We start from the raw sequence: 23166 nt of genomic DNA on the forward strand, positions 1-23166 counted from the left end.
CCTGCAGAAATCGCAAATCCCACAGTCGAACACAAAAACCAAGACTGTGCGCGTAAATAAACACTTGCGAGGGAAATAACAAACCCCTCGAGTACAAGAAGTATGCTCACGCGCAGCCGATCTGCTCGCGCGCGAGCTGCGATTCTACACGCGCGAGAATATCATTCTACACACGCGCAAGTCAGTTTTAGTTTATCACTCAGGGGGCGGGGCAACACGACTTTGTGACAACAAATGCCATTGGCCCCTGCTACTCCTGTTGTGATTGGCTGTTGCTGCCGCCTCAAGTGTTTAAAATCTTTTTTACAGTATATGCTTATGCTTAAAACGTAAAGATGGCGGAGAGTAATGAGGTAATATTTCTTTCCAAACATCTTTATAAGTTTAATACATGTTTTATAATCATAATCTAGTCAATTTTATAGTCAGGCTTGAGGATTCACATTAGTTGTTCTAAACGAGAAGACAAGGAAAAACGGCTGAGCACCACTAGACTAACAGTCCATAATAATTGATTAAACAATAATATTTGAACAGGATTATTAAGTAATTACTTTGATTAAGGGGGGGGGGGGGTAAAATTGTTAACATAAGACTGCTGGAATTGAACTAATACTGAATATTTTCCTGTGAATGATTATGTTGGTTATTTCAATTATTTGAATGCAATGTAATGAATTCAATATAATCTTAAAACAGACAAATTAGGATTTTTTTACATGATGTTCAAAAATAGTAATTATAAAACGGGCAGTTCTGGTCGTTCATTCTGATTCTGACTGGTTGAAAAATATATATCATCAATTAAAAGAAAATGCTTCCCTGAGGCGTTTTTACAACAGTATCAAAATCCATATTTCCGCTATAATCCACTAGGTGGCGTTCTTACCCAACTTAAACATGCATTCAGGATGAAACATATTTTTGTTTGTTTTATAAAACGGGCAGTTCTGGTTCTTCATTCTGATTGGTTGAAACGCGTTCTAAGCCGTTATAAAATACAATATAAGATATAAGATAATTTTTCTGCAAGGCATTAAACTAAAACTTAAAAAAAAAAAAACGCTGACGGGGAAATAGTTCAGCATGCTTCCAAGCATATTTGATCATCACTTCAACAGTTGCACAATATAAATGTTAATGTATAAATTAGATGAATGGTGATTTATAACATAAACACCACAGTCTTAAATCATATTTTCATTGTGTCTTTGCTGCATCTCTGTTGGTTGAGAACTGCGCTCTGTTTCAGTCACACTTGATTCTGAGGAACTACTTTGTTTGGCGGAAGAGTAATATTTGTACTAATATAATAACAACTTATTTATGTTTTATTTTATAAAATCTCGCTAACGTTATGCATATGAAGTAACCGTTTTATAAACGCAATAAATCCCTCGAAGCGTTGGGTTACCAGTGCATTTTATAACAGCTAAGGGGGTTTTAACAACGCCCCTTAGCTGTTAGAAAATGCACTGGTAACCCACTGCTTCTTGGGGTTTATTGCTTTAGTATAAATTAGAGGAATGTTAATTTATGAAAATAAACACCACAGTCATTAATCATATTTTCATTGTGTCTTTGCTCCGTCTGTGTTGTTTGGGAAGAGCCATAGAGATATCTATAAACTGGTATGCTCCGAAACATTGACAGACTTCTCATGTAAAAAAAACTTCACCAACATATACTTAACATATGTTATATGTGTTGTCTTTTTTTTGATTGCTAAAATAGGTGAAAATAGAGAATGCCACAAGACATCTGGTGAACCTATTGAGGAATTCCCTGGGTTCAGGTCCTTCAAACATTAATGCTAGTGTTTCTCAAAGTGGTAAGTGTACAATCAGCTACATGCTAGCTAGTTACAAGTTAGTGTTACATGAAAACAGGTTAGTGCCGCAAGTCACTAATCAGCAGCTTGTAAATGACTTCATTATATAGATGAAATGCCGGCAGGCCCTAGGACCTTTGAGGCTGACAGAGTGCAAGCTCCAAGAGGATGCCAGGCAGGTCCTAGAACCGTTGAGGCTGGCAAAGTGCAACAGGATATGGCCAGGTTTGGAAGTATTTAGGAATCTAAAGTGAATGTTAAAAAATGATTAGTAACTGATTGTTTGTCATGATATTTATGTTGAATTAAGAAAGCCAACATACTGTTGTTTTACTTTAAAGGATAGTTTACCCAAAAATGAAAATTCTGTCATTGTTTACTCACTCTCATGTTGTTACAAGCCCATATAAATTTCTTTGTTCTGATGAACACTAAGGAAGATATTTTGATTATGAGCCCCATTCACTTCCATAGTAGAAAAAAGAATACTATGGAAGTAAATGGGGCTCGCGATTGGTTTGATTATGAACATTTCTCAAAATATCTTCCTTCATGTTCATTAGAACAAAGGAATTTATACAGGTGTTTGTAACAACGTGAGAGTGAGTAAAAATGATGACAGAATTTTCATTTTTGGGTAAACTATCTCTTTAAACTTATCCTAATGAGACTCTTAACTCCTCTAAGAACTATATCCACCAAACTTTCCACTGATCTTTTAGACTGGTCTTAGGAAGTGTGCAATAGATATTTTCTTATACCAGAGCTGTTGAAAGAGAAAGTTCCCAGTGGGAACACCCATATACCTCCATAAAAGGAATGGAATGTGGAAGGAACTCATGTAATGGACTGTTCTATAGTTTCAAACATAGTTAACATTCACAACACAACTCCTCATGTTTATGGGTCACATAACCCTATATTTTCTATCTATTTTAAAACATGAAGCCAAAGTCAAAAGCCAGAAATATCACCATAGTCAAGTTTGATTTATTTCCTTATTTAGCACATGCAAAATATACAATATAAACACACCTGATTGTTCATGCCTAAATGTAGTCTGTGTAGTAATTAAGGCATAGCCTATGTGTTGATATTTAGTGAAAATTGCTACAGATAAAGTGGCGCCTGCCATCTTTCCCACTTAAATCCATTCTATCAGACTAACAGTTTGGAACTATTGAGAGCTCCATGAACCATGTGACCACATGACGACGAGATCAAAGTCTCTCTGTCAATGTCCCTTGGTCAGACTTACGGCTTTTCTTATTGTATGTTTATAAATTCAAACTGTCAAAACACATAGCATCTCTCTCTCTCTCATATATTATAAATATATTATATATGTTTGTATGTAATATAATTGTCCTTTGCATTATCCACAGAGCATTTCCAGGCCTTTTTAAATCTAAAGCTGGAGGAAAAGTTACAAGAAAAAGGTGTAGAAAATCTACTCCTGTGCAGTTCTTTCTCCTGGATGAATATAGAGAGAGAACACCAAAAGGAAGTAAAGAAATGGTCCTTCTCCAGGCAGGATTGGGCCGAAGGACAATTAGCGTGCCTGAAGAAGCTAATCATGCAGAGGTAGTGATAGATCTAATAGATTCTTGATACTTGACTGTATAATAGATCTAACCATCCTGCAGACTTGAATGTCTACTATCAGAGATGAAGGGAAAAATTGCAGACAGGAGACAAAGTGATGAAATAATAAAATGAACACAGTTTATTCTGAAAGAAAATCATAATTGCGTTTGGATGCTTATCTTAACTCTGTCTAGAACTGTATAGATTTACATCACTCATTCTGACTCTGTCTGACTAGAACAGGGGTGGCGAACGTCAGTCCTGGAGAGCCTCAATCCTGCAGAGTTTAGCTCAAGCTTCAATCAAACACACCTGAATAGGCTAATCAAGGTCTAAAGAGTTACTAGAAACATACAGACAGATGAGGTTCAATCAGGGTTGGAGCTAAAATCTGCAGGACTGTGGCTCTCCAGGACTAACGTTCGCCACCCCTGGACTAGAAGCAAATTCATTCAGTGTTATTATACCAGCACAGACAGTGGAAAATTAGTGCTTTACAATGTTGTCTCATGACATTATTAAGAACCTTGAGAATGACACCACTGAAAACTCATATCTACTTGTTAAGGCAATACAAATGCAGCATCTAACATAGAATATAAGGTAGAAAGAAATGAATATAATCTATTAGGAATCAACTAAATATATAGAAATATAGTAATAATAAATATTACAACACAAAATGTATGTTTGTACTCTCAAGTCAGAATTTCATCATCATAAGAAAATACAATTTTTTGCTTTTAAGAAATTCAGATGCTACAATCTGTAGGTGTGTGGTCATTAACTGCATTTTTTATTTTATAATATGTTTTCTGAGATCCATTAATAATGCAGAGAAGAATTTGCATTATTCATGGTTAGCAGAAAATGGCAACTGTTCAAAATCTGTCTGTATCAATGGCCAAAATCTGCAGACAATTTTAGAATCAGGGCAAAAGTCATGCAGTGTATTCCAGGTTTACCACAATACCATGAGGGTGATTAAATTATGACAGAACAGTGTTTCCCACAGTATTTTGTGAAACTGGCGCTGGGTAATGTCAAATGCTAATCAACATATTCATGATGTCAGCTGTTATATACAGTACTGCTTTTGAATACAAGTTAATTCCCAATGTAAAGGTTCTCATTTAAATATTTATATTTATAAAAATGAAATAGTACTTTAAATAGTAATGTATGTGAACACCATGTTATAAAGCAATGATATAATATATTACTTTACTTTATGTATCATGCAGCACCAGTGTCTGTCTGGGTAACATTCATTTAAATTGTTTACAGATTTCATCGCTCTTTTGTGAAGTCTTCCCAAAACTGAGAGAATTAGATGGGGCTTGGATGATATACAAAGCAGCTGGTAAGAAACACATTAACTTTTAATTTATACAATTTAAACAATTGAACAATTAATTTATTCATTATCCTGTAAATGTTGTCTTCAATATGAAGAAGTAAACTCAGATTTATTTTATCCGAACAGGTGGATCTGGCCAACGTTCACTGACAGTAGTGTCACCTGATGCAGAGGGCTACACTGGTCTTAATATAATCAAGGCAGCAGGAGGAAAGGCATGCCTCTACATAATGCCAATTCAGCATAAATTAGATACTTCACCATTACCATTGTCAGCCAAAGAATTTGAAAGTATGCCTAAAGCCAACTGCATTACCTGTCAGGCTTACGTGCCAATACAGCTGCTAGCTTTTCATGTGGCCGAATGTAAGCAAAATAGCATCCATAATTGTGAGGTAAGATACTACAAATGTACTTACTGCTTGTTTATTTTAATTTGTTAAATTATTTTACAGTATTTAATTGACACAATTTTTACAGATAATCTCTGATGATGATTCCAGTTTGGAATCCACCATTCATGATTTTGATAAAGATGTAAGTTTCATAATGTACCCTCTAAAGATGTTTAAGTTTTAAGTGTTGCTGAAAATAATCTAATGTAGGTCTTTTAAGTGACTGGAGGGTGTATGATTGGTTTTAATTGGTAACACTTTACAATAAGGTTCATTAGTTAACATTTAGTTAATGTATTAACTAACATGAACAAACGATGAGCAATACATTTGTTACAGCATTTATTAATATTTGTTAATGTTTATTAATAGAATTAAAGCTGTTCATTGTTTGTTCATGTTAGTTCACAGTGCATTAACTAATGTTAACAAGATTCCTATAAAGTATTAGTAATGGCTGAAATTAACATTAACAAAGATTAATAAATGCTGTACAGTGCAGTCATTATTAGTAACTAATGTAGTTAACTAATGTTAACTAATAAACCTTATTGTAAAGTGTTACCTTTTAATTTTGAAAGTTCTTTATCTAACCAGTCTTTTGTTGTGGCCCCATTAAAAACAAAGGCAGTCTCAAATGAACCACCAGCAGTCTCCACATCCATAGCTGATGTCAAGGTATAGACCAATTTTCACTACTTATTTTATTATATTTTGGGAACATTTTAGTACCCAACTAAGTTCCTAACCATGCTTTTGTAATGACTTCATCCAAAATAAAGGGATCCTTAAATGAGCTTCCAACAGTCTCCCCGTCTGTGGAGGATACAAAGGTAAATCACTATGCACTATAGCTATATTTTAAAAAGATTTAAACTATGTTCACACTGTCTGTCCAGATCCAACTGTTATTAATATCTTGTATCATAATAAGCTAGTGTGAACGGCAAAAAAGCACATAAAATCAGATTTTTTTTGGGGGGGGGGTATATATTTGTGTCTGCAAATCCATTTTAGTTTGACGGCTCTGGTCAGAAATGGCCTTGCTCTTGTTCTCACATCACATTACATAAGTAGTTAGATTTTGTTGTAAAAACAGGGTAGTGTTGTTTTTGATGTGGTGGTGGAGACTACAACACAGAGTAAAACTGCACATGGTAGCTAGCTACATTTTGGCTTTATTAGGTTGTGGTCACTCTACACTATTTTGTTCCATTGACTTCTATTCTGTACTACCAGTGACTTCTCTTCCAAGGGGCGCAAATTCAAAATATGTGTTCAGAGTGTTGTGTGTGTTGCTCGCCATGTCAAAATATGTGTTCGGTGCGTCATGAGAACCTATGTGCATCATGTCAAAATACGTGCCGGCTAAACATGCGTCTAAACGATTTATGATAGAGACTCTCATGTTCATAAAATACTCTCAAGACACTTACACTAAACCCTGATTGCACATGAGATTCAGCAAGTATCTGGCAAACGTGAGCGTCTCTTTTATCATAAACCTCGTTCAAGTGTCTACAGCAGGCATGTTTTGACATGATGCACATAGGCTCACACGACTTCCCAAACTCATATTTTGACATAACGAGCCACACACATGATGCTTAATACTTGATTTGATAAGCTTCACATAATGCAGCATCGATAAAGAAGTCACCGGCCACCATAGCTTCTATACATATGCTATGATGTTATTGCGTCAGATCAGAAACGCAACCAAATATTTCACTGCATTTAAATGCTCAATGTAAAGATGTGTGAGCAGTAGGGAATGGGTACATTACCCATTGAAAAGCAAAAATGGATGAACCGCTAATGTACCGTAGCTCATTAATAAAGTTATTTGTATGCATACTTGTATTGTAGTATGTTTATCTCTCTAAACAGAGTGTATTATGACAGTATATGTATATGTAGCTTTTTAAGCTTTTAATGTAATAAGTTATGTTGACAGTTCTTCCCACCCTTATTCCCAGTGGCATTTGAAAAAAATATTTGCATGCTCAAAGTCTAGTGTGCAATATTCCACTGGTATGATCCTGGGACCCATTTTACCATTTGTATCACTACGCCACTAACCAATCCCTGACCCATCAAAACTGAAATAAAAACATGCACACATTCAGCTGCACATTGACTGCAGCGCTTACACCCATGCTGATATATAGAGCCTTATCACACTCCTTTTTCTTAACACCTTTAACCTTATTATTTATTAGTCTCAGGTTAGGTTAAGTTAGTCGAGTCCAGTCTAAATTCAAATACAAAAATTGGATCTGTACAAATTAAGCTCTAAGATGTGAACATAGCCCTAGTTATTTATTATACCACAAGTCTGTTGAATGCTGTGTTCTTGTTGAATGATTCACCAGAACAATGTTTAAGGTAACCGTGGTATAAGCAGAATAATTGACTCCGGTCCTTTGAATTATTTTAAAATAATGCACACCCACGGTGTAACAGCATTACCACCTTGGGTGTGCATTATTTTCTTATATTTCAATGGCCCGTTGTCAATTATTCCTTACATAATGCATTTGCATCAATATAATTCTCTGAGATCTAATTAGTATTCACATGTAATTCATATGTTCATACTAATTTTAAAAAAGGTGCTTAACCATTGTAATTAAATTTTATAGGTTGCCTGTCCAGTTTGCCTGGATTTGTTCTCGAGAGACTATGTGGAACTTCACGCAAGCAGTTGCGGTGTAAGGTTTGTGACGATTCCCGGAATTAATTTTACACAAAATTCATGTACTAATTACAGATTATTTGAATCGTTATACATTTGGAAAAACTGCTGCTAGTTAAAGATGCTTTCAGACCAACATTTGTGTTCTCTTTGCAGCCTTGTTGAGGAATTTGAAAAGTTGCTTGAGAGTGAGGTTGCAGATAAAGTAGTGGAAAAGATGAGAGAGAAACCATGTAAAAGGTAAATTGAAGATATCTGATGACACCTGACTGACCTTACCTTTCCTTACAAAGCTGTTTGGTGTATTTTGTTGTTATGTAGTTGTTTAATTTAGCTTGTTCTGTTTTTTCAGCTTGTCTGATATCCTCACAGAGCTTGCAGATTGTGTAGACCACACATCAACCTTTAATGTAAGTGTTACCAGAGAAGGTCTGTATGAAAGGTCCATGTTGCAGTGGAAGCGGCAAAAAAATTCCTCTCCCAAGAATATTCTCTCTATTAATTTCCTCGGAGAGTATGGAATAGACAGTGGAGCTCTCCGAAAAGAATTTCTAACAGGTGAAGTATATGTCTAGATTGCCTTAAATCACTAGTGCATTTTTTATTTTTATTTGCTGACTTTACATTTTAACAGAAATGCTGAGAGGAATAGAATCACACCTTTTTGAGGGAGGAAACACAGGGAAAGCTCCGAAGTACTCCATTACAGATTATATGAATGATAATTTCAAGTAGGTGGTATAGTAAGAAAATTGATAAAAGTACTTAATTTCAAAGTAAATATAATTAAATATTACTTTATAATAGCATATTGTTAATTTCTGTTAGGTTCTTAATGTTTTTCTATTAATTATCGAAGTTCTATATTCTATTCTTTTTTTAGTATAAAAATATGTTAGGGATAATGTACAGCCAGCTACTAAAACAGCACTCTAGTGGCATTGTGTAATAAATAAATATAGTGTAAAATAAAAAAAACATGACTGACAAGACTCCTCAACCACATAACAGTTACATTGCCACAAAACTATTAAAACAATTCACTTTTATGTTATTGCAGGACTTGTGGAGAGATTTTTGCTGTGAGTGTAGCACAAGGGGGCCCACCACCCAATTTTTTTAAGAAATGGTGCTATGACTACATCTGTTCAGGCACTATTAACAAGGAGGAGATGTCCAAAGACAATGTTACAGATCCTGAGCTCATAGAGCTTATTGAACAGGTTTTTAAAAACTAGATCCAACACTTCAAACATTTAAAAATGTACACTATATATATGACATGTTTTAAAGTACAACAATCTTATACATTTCCCTAAGCCTTTGAACTATATTAACACTAGGACATTTGTCTTTTTACTCTTAGATTGATGCTGCAGATACAAACTCTATAACCAACCTATCCGAAAGAATTTTGGCAAGCGGATATTCAGGACCTATTATCCATGAGCGGAAGGCAGCGATTATTGAGTTTGTATTCAAAATCAATGTCTTTAAGTGAAAGGTTAAAATTTAGACTTGTAAGTTTATGTGTTTTCTTTCTTGTATATTAAGTGCCATAGTTCTGCACTCCGCGGTACGGATAATTCCAGTGTTGCAGCAGATCTGTGACGGATTGAGACTGTATGGCTTCCACAACTTACTGACTCATCATAGTGATACTTGCCTGCAGCTCTTTGTACCTGGACACCTGAAAAAGGTGTTAAAATAAACAGATTCATGGGCGTCAGAAGCAAAAAAAAAATGTGGGTGGGTCAAAAAAGTATTTACTGGGGTAGATTTTCTTGTATTCTTGTGCCGTTTAATTAAACAATTGCTTTTACAGCCTAAAAGCTTTGTTTACCTTGTTGTATTGCAGCAGGCGAAAGTAGATGAAATGGAGTATAAATTATATGAACTCTAAATTAGCCAAGTGTAATAGATTTGAAGAAACAGCAGCGTGAAAGTTAAAGCTGTAGCTAAAACACATAACAGAATTAAATTTATTAGGGCATTCATAATTGGATTTGACTGACGACACTCTGACAAGTGAACAGACATATGCGCTAAATTAGAGAATAACTGAGTGGGTCCAATATTATTGGTCTTAAACACCCACATACACCACATATAATGGTTCCGACGCCCATGTACAGATTGCACAAGAGAATGTCTTTTGATGTAGGTCTACCATTATTTATTTTTATTTATGAAAATGCAAATGTCTCTTTTAAACTTGTTAGGTGGATGCAGAATTCCTTGAGCTTGCCTTGGCTCCTGTCTTCAGTGTGGAAGGCTCACTCAGGCGCCATACAGAGTGTCGCATTATAAACTTCTTACAGGATTTTATTCAGAAGTTAGAGGATGAAGGTAAAGAAATTGACATTTTCTCAAATTAGTTTGCTTGTTTCTATGTGTAAAATTTTGTTTTTGCATCTTGTTTAGAAGAACTTGCCACTCCAGAGAAGAAGGGCACGAGCAATACAAGTAACTGCATCACTGTAGGCAGCTTCCTCCAGTGGCTCACGGGACAAGCACATATTCCACTGATTGCATCACAAAGGGAAGGCTTTAAAATTCACATTGACTTTGACCATGATTGTAATGTACGTTATGGTAATCACAACATATGCTATCCCGTTGTCAATGCTTGTGCGACCTCCATAACTTTTCCAACAAAACACATTGCAACATATCAGGAGTTCCAAGACATAATTTCAGAAGCAATAAATGGTAGCCAAGAGTTTGGTCGGCACTAGATTCTTACAACACTAGTGTGTTATTCCCATGATATATTGTTGGGAGTTTTTCGAGTAATAAATGCTGTAATACGTTTTAATGTTATGACAGCAGTAACTGAGTTCTAACTGAATTGGTTTAACATCATTCACAAGCTAAACCAGGGTTCACCAATCCTGCTCCTAGGGTGCTGGTGTCTCTGCAGAGTTTAGCTCCAACCCTAATCGAACACACCCCTAATCGAACACACCTAAAGAAGGTTACTCTGCAGAGATACCGTCCCTTCAGGAGCAGGATTGGTGACCCCTGAGCTAAACAAATGATGAAAATGATTTTCATGAGACAAATGATTTCATATGAAATTGTATAATGTTCATTATATTGTTCATATTGATGAATCGCTACAATTTTGGAGGCAAAATTACTTTGCATTATTGCTTTGTAGTAAAAGTTTTTAAAATTGTTATGAGAAAATACTAATTTCTTCAACTACTTGAATTGATCAAATAAACAGTAAATACAGGTTTTTAAAATGTTGCATTTATTGGAGACATTTTCATTAAATGTATAATAAAAAATTAGCATCAGATAAGCATTTTTTCCCAATATTTTATTGTTACCTCCCACAGTATTAAAAGACTACCAAACTTTGGTGGGGGTTCTAAAATTATAAGAATGTTACAGAGTCATTTGCAAATGATTATCTGCAGTTGCGAATTATAGTAATAATTAAATAAACTTTTTACAAATTCAAAGTAAAGCTGAAACAAAACACTGCTATATGTTGCATCTGCCAGTCACATATTCATGGCAGATTGCATAAAGGTCTGTAGGTGGTGTGTTAGGATCACTTTGGCGAATAAGAGTGCCAAGTTCTGACAGTTCTTGCTCATTCAACGGACATTCGAACTCCGGGACCAATACTGCACCATCCACATCTACACCATCATGTTCTGCTGCAACTTCCCAGTCAAACTCAGGCTCTTGGATATCCTATTGTGTAAGCATAATACAATATATCAATAAGTAGATAATCCATTGCTTTTGTGTGATAAAACATTTATGCCAATGAATGGGAAAATAACCTCAAGATTCTCTGGCTGGTCAAGCTGCGTATGCATCATACCAATGTGCCATTTCTGCTCTGGGCTCAAATTTGCTTCAGTACTTAGCGGGTGGTGGTTCCAGCCTGCAGCAAAAAATCTCAAGTCTTCCTGCAGTTTAGGTAGGAATATATAATGGACACAGAAAATGTCGTTGGCAGAGGATAAATCCAGTAGGTGGTCTCTTTCCAGACTTTGTAGTGTCCCGTAGTACTTAGAGGTGACGCAGACCCTTAAATCACGCCATAGACGCTCAATCCTAAAAATTAAGATTTTCCTTACATTTACCTGTTAAAGGGATAGTTCACCCAAAAATGAAAACTATGTCATCATCCACTCAGCCTCCTGTTGTTACAAACCTGTATACATTTCTTAATTCTGATGAACACGAAGGAAGATATTGTGAGGAATGTTTGTAACAAACCATTCATGAGCCCCATTCACTTCCATAGTAGGATAAACGAATACTATGTAAGTGAATGGGGCCCATGAATGGTCCGATCACAAACACTCCCCACAACATCCTCCCCCGTGCCCATCAGAACCAAGAAATGCAGGTCCGCAACAACATGAGGGTGAGCAAATGATGACAGAACTTCCATCCTGGGCTGAACTATCCCCTTAATTAAATACAGATTCTTACATTATATGCGTCTTCCTAAAGTGTTTTTGTTCATCATTACAGTAGGAAGTATTAACTGGTATGGTGCACCTTTGATTATGAACGCTTTTCCCAGCCATAAAGCTTCCACGGTCAGTTCCACGGACTGAAAACATGAACTTTGCGATTTCCACATTTTCCACCCCCTGGTCTGCTCTGACTCTGTAATATAAAAGGACATATAAAGGACACTAAATTAAACTGCTTGTAAAAGTGTATCAGAGGATTTTTGTTTGTTTGTTTTTCATACATCTGTTAATCAAGTGCTGATCAAAACTACCAAATATTTACAAAGACTCCATGATTTTAACTCTTTAATTGCCAAGTGGTGTCACTGATTTGGGGGAAAAAATACACAAAATGACTGATTTTCAATATAAAAAGTGATTGTGGACTGGATTCTTTTCACCTTTTTTTACAGTCTTGGGCATGTCAGAGTTAGATAAAAACATTGGCTTTGATGCATTTTTAGTTTTTGTGCCACAACAGATTTTATTTTTTCCCCCTCATTTATTGTTTCTGGCCATTTTTGCCCCATTGACTTTCATTATAACAACATCTTTTGATTGCAAAACCTTATTACCATGCATTCTTGATTGTTGGTGGTTTTTCCTTTTGCAAAGAGGGCAAATTTGTCCTTTTTACGGTTGATCACCATGTGGCACCTTTAACCCTTATTCGGCCTGTGCAGAGCGTAATTTCTGGCTTGTACTGTACATTGAGTTATATGGAGTATAAGTAAGCAATATGGTACGAGAGGCTGTGCTGTATCGTGAATAAGTAACAGCATTTATAAAACGGTTAGTTCCAATCCTTGATTCTGATTGGTCAATAGGTGTGCTTTATTCACGATAAAACACTGCTATGACCGCTTCACCCAACGGTTCTATTTAATATCACTGCGCCCTTAGCAACACCCTTAGCAACACATAAACATATAATGAGACAAAGTCTGAAAACAGTTTGTTGTTTTTATTTGAGCTTTCATGTTGTTGTTCGCAGTCAGGGACTATTTTTTCTAGCGGAAGTAATGCATTTATTGATTTAACTTCATGAAAGTTGCACTAATATTTTTTTACTTTAATATTGTGTGGTAACCGTTTTATAAAAGCAATAAGGTACTCGAGGCAAGTGCTGCATCGTGAATAAGCAACGGCTGAAGGGGTTGCAGGCACTCCGCTTCGCGTCGTGCCTAACAACGCCCTTCAGCCGTTACTTATTCACGATACAGCACAGCCTCTCGTACCTTATTGCTTACATATGTGTGTGTGTGTGTGTGTGTGTGTGTGTGTGTATGTGTGCGCGCGTGCGTTCCTGGAAAAAAATCTGAAAAAATCTTTGCATCAGATTTATGAACATCATTTATTATGAACCAAAATGTAAAAACAATTTCAAATAAACTGAAAAATGAAGCAAGAGTTGGATGGAGAACTAAACAATCAAACTAACTTTTAGTATGTATTTGTGCACGTGTGTATTTAGTATTTCCAGCAGAACTTGCAGCCTATGACTTGGTGCTCTCTGCAAGTGTGACCTGTTCTTTTTTGTTTTTTACACCACTTGCATGTTCCCCTTCTCACTCCTGAGCTGCTGGTGCCAACAGAACAAAATAAAATCTGATGCTGCAAACAAAAATTGCATCAAAGCCAATGTTTTTACCAATCTTTGACATGCCCAAGACTATGAAAAAGGAGGAAAAATCCAGTCCACAATCACTTTTTATATTGAAAATCAGTCACTTCAGTATTTTCCCCCCAAATCAGTTCAAATCACTTATTAACTTGGCAATTAAAGAGTTAAAATCACGGAATCCTGCAAACATTTAATAGTTTTGATCAGCACTGAGGTTGATTAACAGATGTATGCAAATAATTGGAAAAAAAATATTCATTGGATAAATGTTTACAGTCGTTTAATTTAGTGGCCCTTTTTGGCCACTAACAACATGAAAGGGTAGTGAATTTGAACAATGCACAAGGGTTGGTTTTGCCTCAAAATGCATAGAACCGATGTTTTTAGTAGGGCATGTTTGTTAAAAATAGTTATATTGTCTAATTAAACTACCCTAAAAACATGCCACTGCAGGGCCCATGCTGGCTTTTTTGGGCACAGTGGGCTAGGGGCAGCCCACACCAAACCTAAACAGGCCCAGTGTTTGTTTGTGTTAACCTGACAGAAAAATGTTTGTAAACAAACCATTCGTAAGCCCCTTTCACTTCCATAGTAGTAAAATGAATATTATGGAAGTGAATGATGCTCACAAACGGTTTGATTATAAACATTCTTCAAATTATCTTCCTTTGTCTTCATCAGAACAAAGATATTTACAGGTTTTAACAACAAGAGAGTTAATAAATGATGACAGAATTTTCATTTTTGGGGGAACTATCCCTTTAATATTTGTAAACATATATTAGTAAAACACATGATGCAGTCAGGTGTATCTCAAATTGCATATGTATGCACTGTTCTTTATTTTGTAGTATACTGAGTATTATTCACATTGACAACTGAAGTGTTTTCACCAAGTTACCTTGAGGGTACACCATATCTTTCAGTTGCCTCCTTGAAGAAGCCAAGGGCTGTTGATGCACGATTGTTTGTTGCAGCGTTTAAGCACATTACCTGTAACACATGAACTTGCTGATGCACCCACAATCATATGAAAACTATTATTAAATGAAGAAAGTTAAAACATTCACTTCTATTACCTTCCTAGAATATCCGTCCACTGCCCCAAAAATGACAATATTGTACCTATTAAAAATTTGAGCACAATATAAGAAAACAACATGAGTTCATTGTCTTACAATTAAAGGCGCTCTAAGCGAATTAATGCGTTTTAGGCCATAAAAATTTTTTTGTTTCATACAGCAAACAGCAATCCTCACTATCTGCTGCCTGTCCCCTGGACACACTGTAAAAACGCGGTCTCTGTAGACAGCCCAGGCTCCACAAACTGTAACGAAAACAAAGTGGCGCAGCCTACAACCACAAAACATAACAAAAGGGCTTTTCACACTGTGCTTAACGCTGAGTTATCTTCGTTGTAAACCCTGCTTTTAACCCTGGGTTAAGGATCGTTTCACACTTGTAATTTAGAAGCAGGGTTATCCCTGAAATTAACCCAGGGTTATGAAACCCTGCTTGAAAGCAGGGTTAGCTTTTGTGGGGTTAACCCCGCATTGTGGTGCCAAACGCATGCAGTGTGAAATGAAGCAGGGTTAGTATTTTATGACCCTAATTAAACACAGCTGAAGTAGCTAATCAAGGTGTTCAGGGTTGCTTGATAATTACAGACAGGTGTGTTGGAGCTGGGTTTGAGACTCCTGACCCAGGGCTTAGGAATGCAGTGTGAAACGTCAAATTATGAATACCCAGGGTTATCTCTTAACCCCTGATTAAGTTTGAACAGTGTGAAACATGAAAAAATAACCCAGGATTCCGTTAACCCTGGTTTTAGAATAACCCAGGGATAACAATTTCAGGTGTGAAAAGCCCTAAAGTGTTCCAGCCAATAAACGACAAGAAGGATTTGGGAGTGGGGGTTGGGCGCATTCATGACTCTTTCAGAAAGCACGGAAGGGAGGGGGAGGGGAGGAGTTAGATTCGCTCCGTTTTGTTTGACAACACTTTGAACGTCATCAAGAAGTGAAGTTACACAGATTCGCTTAGAGCGCCTTTAAATTATAAAAGTGTACACTAATGTTTTAAACCAAGTTTATTTCATAATGTAAAAAATGTGAAACAACCTTATCAATTTGTGATTGGTGTCCACATGCCAAAGAGACAGGGGGCCTCTAACAGAATATGTGCGTCGTACCACACATCCCAATCCATACATTCTTGAGAGAACTCCAATCGAATCCACTTCGTGCATTGAAGCAGCAACTCTTCTCCATTGTACATGAATCCCCATGGATTGTAGCCTACCTTTGACCATTCGGTATCCAGCAGAGGGCATTTCATTTTTAATCTGAACAACCAAACTATTAAGCTCTTGATCACTTATGTTGCTGTGTGTTTTTGTGGAAAATCCAAACTCTCTTATTCGTCTACAGACAGTGCGACATGAAACACCCAGAAGCTTTGCAATATACTGCTTTGAAAAATTTAGTTGACAAAGCTCAGCCAAAGTCTCCCTGTCAATGTCATATCTTGGACGCCCTGTCCCTCCAGCCACAGTAGTTACTTCTGTCGATGGGGCAGTGAGTTCTATTTGCTGCCTCACAAGAGCAAATAGCTCCTGCAGGGCCTGGATGATCGTTGTTGGCACATCAACATGTCTTGACAGGGTCTGACACAGGTACATTTCTTGACGACATGTAAATTCAAGGAAATCAAAATCAAGTGGTGATCTTATGAGAGCTAGCTCTAATTTTGAAAGGAGTCTTGAAAGAATCTGAAATTTCAGAATGTCCTAAGAAACAAACACAAATCAGAATCAGCAAGCAGGTTTGTTAATAATTCAATCTTCCACAATCTATCATCTTCTTCAAACACAAGCATAGTGTAAGAAAACTGACATCTGATCAGTGGCGGCTGGTCAATAGGGGGCACTGGGGCACCGCCCCCTTAAAGTTGGCCAGAGAGGAAAGTGGGTGTGCCTCATACATCTTGAAAAGTGAAGCCTCTGGCGCTTTGATCAGACCCTGGTGGTTTGCTGCAGTAAAAGTCATAAACCCTGCCCTCTCCATGCAAACGAATTGGACTCAGCTCCACATAAAATTTTCTGAAATTTGGTTTTGGTCCTTTAGTTGTTATATATGTTCAGTTGTTAATTTTTGTTCTAAGTTTAATTTTAGTTTAAGTTTCATTAAGTTTTCATTCTTCTATGGAATTTTTTCTTAACATTTATGGTTTTAATAATCATACACAAAATAGTTTAAGCTTCCCTTTATGCAAATAGATAAAAACCATGCTTAGAAGAAATTGTCTCAGTTTCCCAATCTGGCTTTATGAAAGGTAGGCATATAGCAAATAACATTTGGGTTGTTTTAGATATTTTAGATTATAATGAATTGATTAACAATGGTGCAATCATTTTATTTTTTAGACTTTTATAAGGCCTTCGACATGGTCGAGCATGAGTTTATGTTTGAGCAAATTTGGTTTTGGCTCTTCCTTTTTTAGAATCAGGGCTTTGAACCAGAATTTTTTCCCAATTGGTTCATTCCGAACAGAAACAGTATTTTAACATTTCCGGTTTTCGGTTCAACCCTAAAGTGGCCGTTCCTGAACCGGTTAGAACAAAAAAATAAAGTTCCTGAACCGGTTAATAACGTTCCATGTCAGCTGTGGGACAAACAAATAAGTAGGCTGATCATTAGGACATTAAACTTAAATTATTAGTCTACATAATTTTCTTTAAGTCTCTACACAGGAAAGAATTTTTTAAAATAACATCGCTAAATTATTAAATTTGATATTTTTATTACGTGTTGAATTTGGAAAGCTTGCGCTTGTATAATGGAGAATACATGACTGCGTCAGACTTTCCGTATCACCTAACGCTCACAACATTTCTAAACCCATGTATGGTAATGTGCAGTTAACCAAATGTGTGGTTTAAAATGTGAGAGTCTCGACGTCGACATTATATTAGTAGATTTCTAGAATCATCTTGGTACAACGCCAACGAGTGCACGGGGGTAGGAATCACACATGATCACATGTGAGGTAAAATTTAGTGCAAAAATGCGTTATATATAAACATATTTTTAAATCATTATCAGACATTAAAATCAATCATTGTTTGTTGCTTATGTCATTTTCATTGTTTATTTATGGATTTAAAATGACATTAATTTAAAAAATAACGCAGTTGTTGGGCAAATGCATTGCACCATTAAACAAGTAATTACACAGAATGTAAACAAAACATGCCATTTCAGATGTGAATATGATGCAAATATGTCATTATTCTGATTATTTGATAAAAGTTAGTCAATACATTTCTATTGGTGCTTTTTACAAGAAGGGGGGCTCAGATTGTTAGAAATGTTAAGTTCCATGGAAAAGACTGAAAGCTCTATAATATTTTTTAATGTCTGTGTATGCACAAATTTCTGTGAGCTGTGCCCCCTTAAAAACAATTGGTGCATGACGCCCATGTGTATATACTTATATTAATAAAAAAATATGGGTTCAGTAACTTCCATTTGAAATGCATCCCCCGTAACGTCTGCCCCCGTCCCGAATTTCAGCCAATCTCATCTGGTCCCCCTATGTGATGTTTAACATATAGTGATGCACGGTCCCTGTTTATCGGTTCTCTTCACAAACAAATAAACACATTTTGACTTGTATTATCGTCTTGTAAATTCATGATTAGAAATTATGTGAAAGAAAACAATTCATTAAAACATGAAATGACATATATTGACTATGACGGGATTTTTACAACGCTGTTCATAAAAAAGTGTGTGTGTGTGTGTGTGTGTGTGTGTGTGTGTGTGTGTGTGTGTGTGTGTGTGTGTGTGTGTGTGTGTGTGTGTGTGTGTGTGTGTGTGTGTGTGTGAAAGAGAGAGAGAGAGAGAATTATTACCTTGATTAGTTTATTAGGTTATTACTGATAATAAACCCACATTATACTCAGATTTTTAGATTCATATAACATTTATTTCATGCTTTAACAGTTGACTTCAACAGTAACATTTTCATCATTTTTGATAAGCAGTAATGCACCACCAGCACCAGCCGCCACTGCATTCCGATAGAGCATTTCGAGGTCATAAAGCAAGCAACAAACAATGCTTATATTACACTCATGACGTGATGTAAAACTACACAGAGAAACAATTTCCTAACCTTTATTTCCATAACAAAATACTAAATGTAGGACTGCACGATATCGCCCAAATCGCCTGCGACAAGGACCGTGATTGCCTAGCTTGTCAGTGAACTACGGCTCTGTGTAGTAAGCTCCATTAAAGCAGGTGACGATTTACTACTAATCACGGAACCGGCTTTACTGGCGAGATGCGCAATCGTATGCAATTTATCGTGCAGCCCTAAATGGTCAGATTCACTAATCATAAATTATTCAACTTTAGCAATATTTCATTTAACTACATAAAAAAATCACTTACATGCACATTTTGGTCAGCCATTGATGAAAAACACCTAAAATCATTAAAAGACAACACAGGAAAAAAAATCTTTTAAAAACACCTCTTCTTCAACATGACTTGAGGCGGCAGCAACAGCCAATCACAACAGGAGTAGCAGGGGCCAATGGCATTTGTTGTCACAAAGTCGTGTTGCCCCGCCCCCTGAGTGATAAACTAAAACTGACTTGCGCGTGTGTAGAATGATATTCTCGCGCGTGTAGAATCGCAGCTCGCGCGCGAGCAGATCGGCTGCGCGTGAGCATACTTCTTGTACTCGAGGGGTTTGTTATTTCCCTCGCAAGTGTTTATTTACGCGCACAGTCTTGGTTTTTGTGTTCGACTGTGGGATTTGCGATTTCTGCAGGTTTCTTTTTTACGTGCAAGCTTTGTCACTGTGCTCGCGCTGCTGTAATTTGCCTGCGCGCTGGATTCACACGCTTGCAGACTTTTGTCCACTTTTTAACGTCATAGCCCTTAACATAATGCAAGACTTTTCCAGAGATGTATAGTAACGAAGTAGAACTACTTCACTACTGTACTTAAGTACTAAAAGAGAGTATCTGTACTCTACTGAAGTTAGGGCTGCACGATTACAGGAAAAATTATGATCACGATTGTTTTGCTCAAACTTTTGATCACGATTAAAAATACGATCATTCTTTTAGTGAAGAACTTCTATTTACTTCAGTATTTTTATTACACTTTACAGCCATGTATATAAAATTATAAACATTTTATAGGCCTATATTATAAAATATTTTATTGTTTTGTAATATCCACAGCTCCCATTCTCTTAGATCTTTTTAAAACATTTAAAATAATTAAGAAAATTCCGCAAAAGAAATCGGCAGAAATGGCATAAATAACTCCTTACACAGATTCCTTACAGCTGTACTACTATTGCAGCAATTAAAGCAGTTCAGTTTTTACTGTCAAAATTATAAAATATCTTTTATTTATTTTAGAGCCTTTTTTGTTTGTTAAATTAAGGTTTTTGATAATGACCGGGCGGTTAGCGGCTAACAGCTAACGTCATGTTGACGACTTGTTTGATCAAATGAGCCTCTCAAATGAACACTTCACTTGCCTACAATAACATCTATATAAAATATATATTTTCAGCATATAACAATGTTAGTTTAAATGTTTATTATCAACACACTATTTTTTAAAAAGCGGAGGGAGGCTGCTCTGTTGCTCGCAGTCGCGGCGGGGTGCAGAAAAATAATGAATCAAAACAAAACGAAATAAACATGAAAGGAAATAAACAAGAAATTAAATAAACATACAGGTTGCCTTACCTTACACATTCGCTATGTATCAATTAAAATTCAAGGCTTTACCATAGAACATGGCTATTTGTGTATCCAACAGTTAAGCTAAGAGAAAAGTCTCTTTAATCCATTTTTTTCCGATGCGCTGAAGGTCCTGCTGCTGGCGGAGACGCTAAACACCGTTGCAACAGGTGCATTGTGAATGTGCGTAGTGGACTCGTGCGATAGGTTAAATGTCTTTCTTTTACAATTTATCAATGTCTCAACGTTTCTTTTAATTAAATTATAAAAAGGTGGAAAAGCCTAAAAAATCCAGAGGCCTGGCCGCATATCAACTGTGATGTTAAAATTGGTCCGAAACCCGACCCGAGGGGCGTAAAAAGGCTGAAATGCAGGGCTCTAATATATATTTATATCAAATAGTTATTAAACTGAAATAAAAACAAAACATTTTTGAATAAAAAATGCCTATGATATGCCTTTTATGTAGCAATAATTTTTTTAAACCCCTTGCTGCTCATGGTGCTTACTGGACACATAACATATCCTTGGCTAACTTACATGATACGCGATCCGTTATAATGTTGTCTGTGTCCACGGGTCGGGGATTCTTTTTATGGTTGCGGCTTGTGTCTTCAGCTTTTGAAACTCTTGATATTTCACGTTTGGACGGAACAGGAGCACAGTTTGCACAAGACTCGTAACTTACCTGATCAACATCACTTTCCTCAAATCCGAAATATCCAAACAATGGAGTAGACCTATATGACCCTTTTTGGGAATTAAACATACATATTTCGTTCATTCAAGGTGAATGACTGTAAATCTCGTGATGTTAACGTATTTCTACCATAACACAGACTGCGCTTGCAAAGCAACACTCCGTTTACTCTGACTCCGCCCATAACAAACACATTGCTTGATTCTAGACCGTGTGTTTTGTGCTTGGTCTTTGCACATTAATCGCGACGATTGTCAGTAATTAATCGTGGGGCACGCATATCGTTATCATGATAAAAATACGATTAATCGTGCAGCCCTAACTGAAGTATTCTTTTTTTCTCCTACTTCCACTTTTACTTCAGTACATTTTTTCTTTGAGTTTAATACTTTTACTCCAATACATTTTTTATGTGCTGCATAGTTACTCGTTACACGCGTTATAAAAATGTTACGAATCATTCCAAACCCCCAATAATCACTGCCGGAGCGGTGATACACGTTAGAAACACACATCGTGGTCTAAACCAATTGGAGATAGTGAGGGGCGGACCCCTCCAGGGCTGGACTGGTAATCTGGCATACCGGGCAAATGCCCGGTGGGTCGACGTCCTTGGGGGCCGATGAATATAATATGATATATATATTTTTTTTAATTGGCCAACGACCGGCCTCATAAAGTATGGACAGCGGCCCATTGGTTCATTTTCCATACTGACACTGGGCTGGCCCAATCATCTCTTAACAAGCTCCACCCTCCCCTTCTGTTTCTTGTCAGATGGAAACAGAGAGCGATGATCTGACACACACAAGAAACGGAGCGCGAGTATCATACAGACGTATCATACATCTCGCACTATTTTTTTCTGACCAGCCCTTAACACTCGTTCATCGCGCAACGCAGCCCGTTGCTTTCTTTCTTTGTTTTAATGTAATTCATTAATGGCGCTAAAAGGCGCGGTGGCAATGTACTGCATTTTCCAAAAAAGTTAGCGTTAGATGTTTTTTTTCCGGACAGACCGGCCCAGGAGACACCTAATCAGCTGCCCATTGGTTCTTTTTGATTTGACATTTGGCTAGCCCAATAACAACTTTCAGGGCATTTTATGAAGCATGCAGCGTCAGTGTGCGTCTGTCAAAATAAGAGACGACTGAGAAGCGAGTTGACGTGCGGTAAGCAGAACTGCTTTTAAAACACTGTTGTTAGATATCCTCTTAATAAAACACAGTCAAAAACACAAATGATAGATCAATGGCTGTTTGCAACATGACAGTGATTACACTGCTATAAAATATAGTGTGGGCAGAATTATTACATCAAACTTTTGATCACAGTTTTTATCAAACAAATTTTACTAATTCCAAACCAAATAAATTTTAATAACTACCATTAATTTTGTAAATAAAGCACTTATAAGTAATACATTATTGTTAATGATGGCTGACTGGAGAAAAAAGCACCTTATATTCAAGTGTGCAGAATTAATAGGCACATTTTCTTTTACATTTAAAATGGGCCAAAAATGTTTAACACACACTGGACATTCATTATTTGATGTCCATAAGAAAGATGCCATGCATGGAAATTGCAAAATTGAGGTATGACCATTATACAAGAAATCCTGATTCGGGCAGCAAGGGCATAAAATAGGATGAAAGGAAAATATATATACAAAATTAATGTTGGTTATTAAAATTACTTTGGTT

At 36.5% G+C, this 23166-nt stretch overlaps 2 protein-coding genes across 3 annotated transcripts; one reads left to right on the forward strand and one right to left on the reverse strand.

The window, feature by feature from the left end:
* Positions 1 to 645: 645 nt before the first annotated feature.
* Positions 646 to 11106, forward strand: LOC129422067 (G2/M phase-specific E3 ubiquitin-protein ligase-like). Of its 2 annotated transcripts, XM_055177758.2 has the most exons (17): positions 646 to 1831; positions 1942 to 2056; positions 3217 to 3415; positions 4706 to 4781; positions 4905 to 5173; positions 5259 to 5315; positions 5801 to 5851; positions 5956 to 6006; positions 7819 to 7892; positions 8028 to 8111; positions 8224 to 8429; positions 8506 to 8602; positions 8932 to 9094; positions 9238 to 9341; positions 9426 to 9570; positions 10094 to 10220; positions 10296 to 11106. In XM_055177758.2, the coding sequence occupies exons 2-17, from the start codon at positions 1947 to 1949 to the stop codon at positions 10607 to 10609; spliced, it is 2127 nt and encodes a 708-aa protein (XP_055033733.2). In that variant the 5' UTR covers positions 646 to 1831; positions 1942 to 1946; the 3' UTR covers positions 10610 to 11106. The 2 variants fall into 2 exon arrangements, with proteins under 2 accessions (XP_055033733.2, XP_073732100.1); XM_073875999.1 differs by lacking the exon at positions 1942 to 2056 and having other exon boundaries at positions 648 to 1831.
* A 29-nt stretch (positions 11107 to 11135) lies between these two features.
* LOC129422070 (uncharacterized) lies at positions 11136 to 17102 on the reverse strand. The gene is made up of 6 exons (XM_055177766.2): positions 16106 to 17102; positions 15065 to 15110; positions 14887 to 14978; positions 12405 to 12515; positions 11675 to 11951; positions 11136 to 11582 (listed from the first exon to the last, which is right to left on the reverse strand). The coding sequence occupies exons 1-6, from the start codon at positions 16663 to 16665 to the stop codon at positions 11367 to 11369; spliced, it is 1302 nt and encodes a 433-aa protein (XP_055033741.1). The 5' UTR covers positions 16666 to 17102; the 3' UTR covers positions 11136 to 11366.
* Positions 17103 to 23166: the final 6064 nt, after the last annotated feature.

This window comes from Misgurnus anguillicaudatus, chromosome 14 (assembly GCF_027580225.2).
Source record: "Misgurnus anguillicaudatus chromosome 14, ASM2758022v2, whole genome shotgun sequence".
Taxonomy (NCBI): Eukaryota; Metazoa; Chordata; class Actinopteri; order Cypriniformes; family Cobitidae; genus Misgurnus; species Misgurnus anguillicaudatus.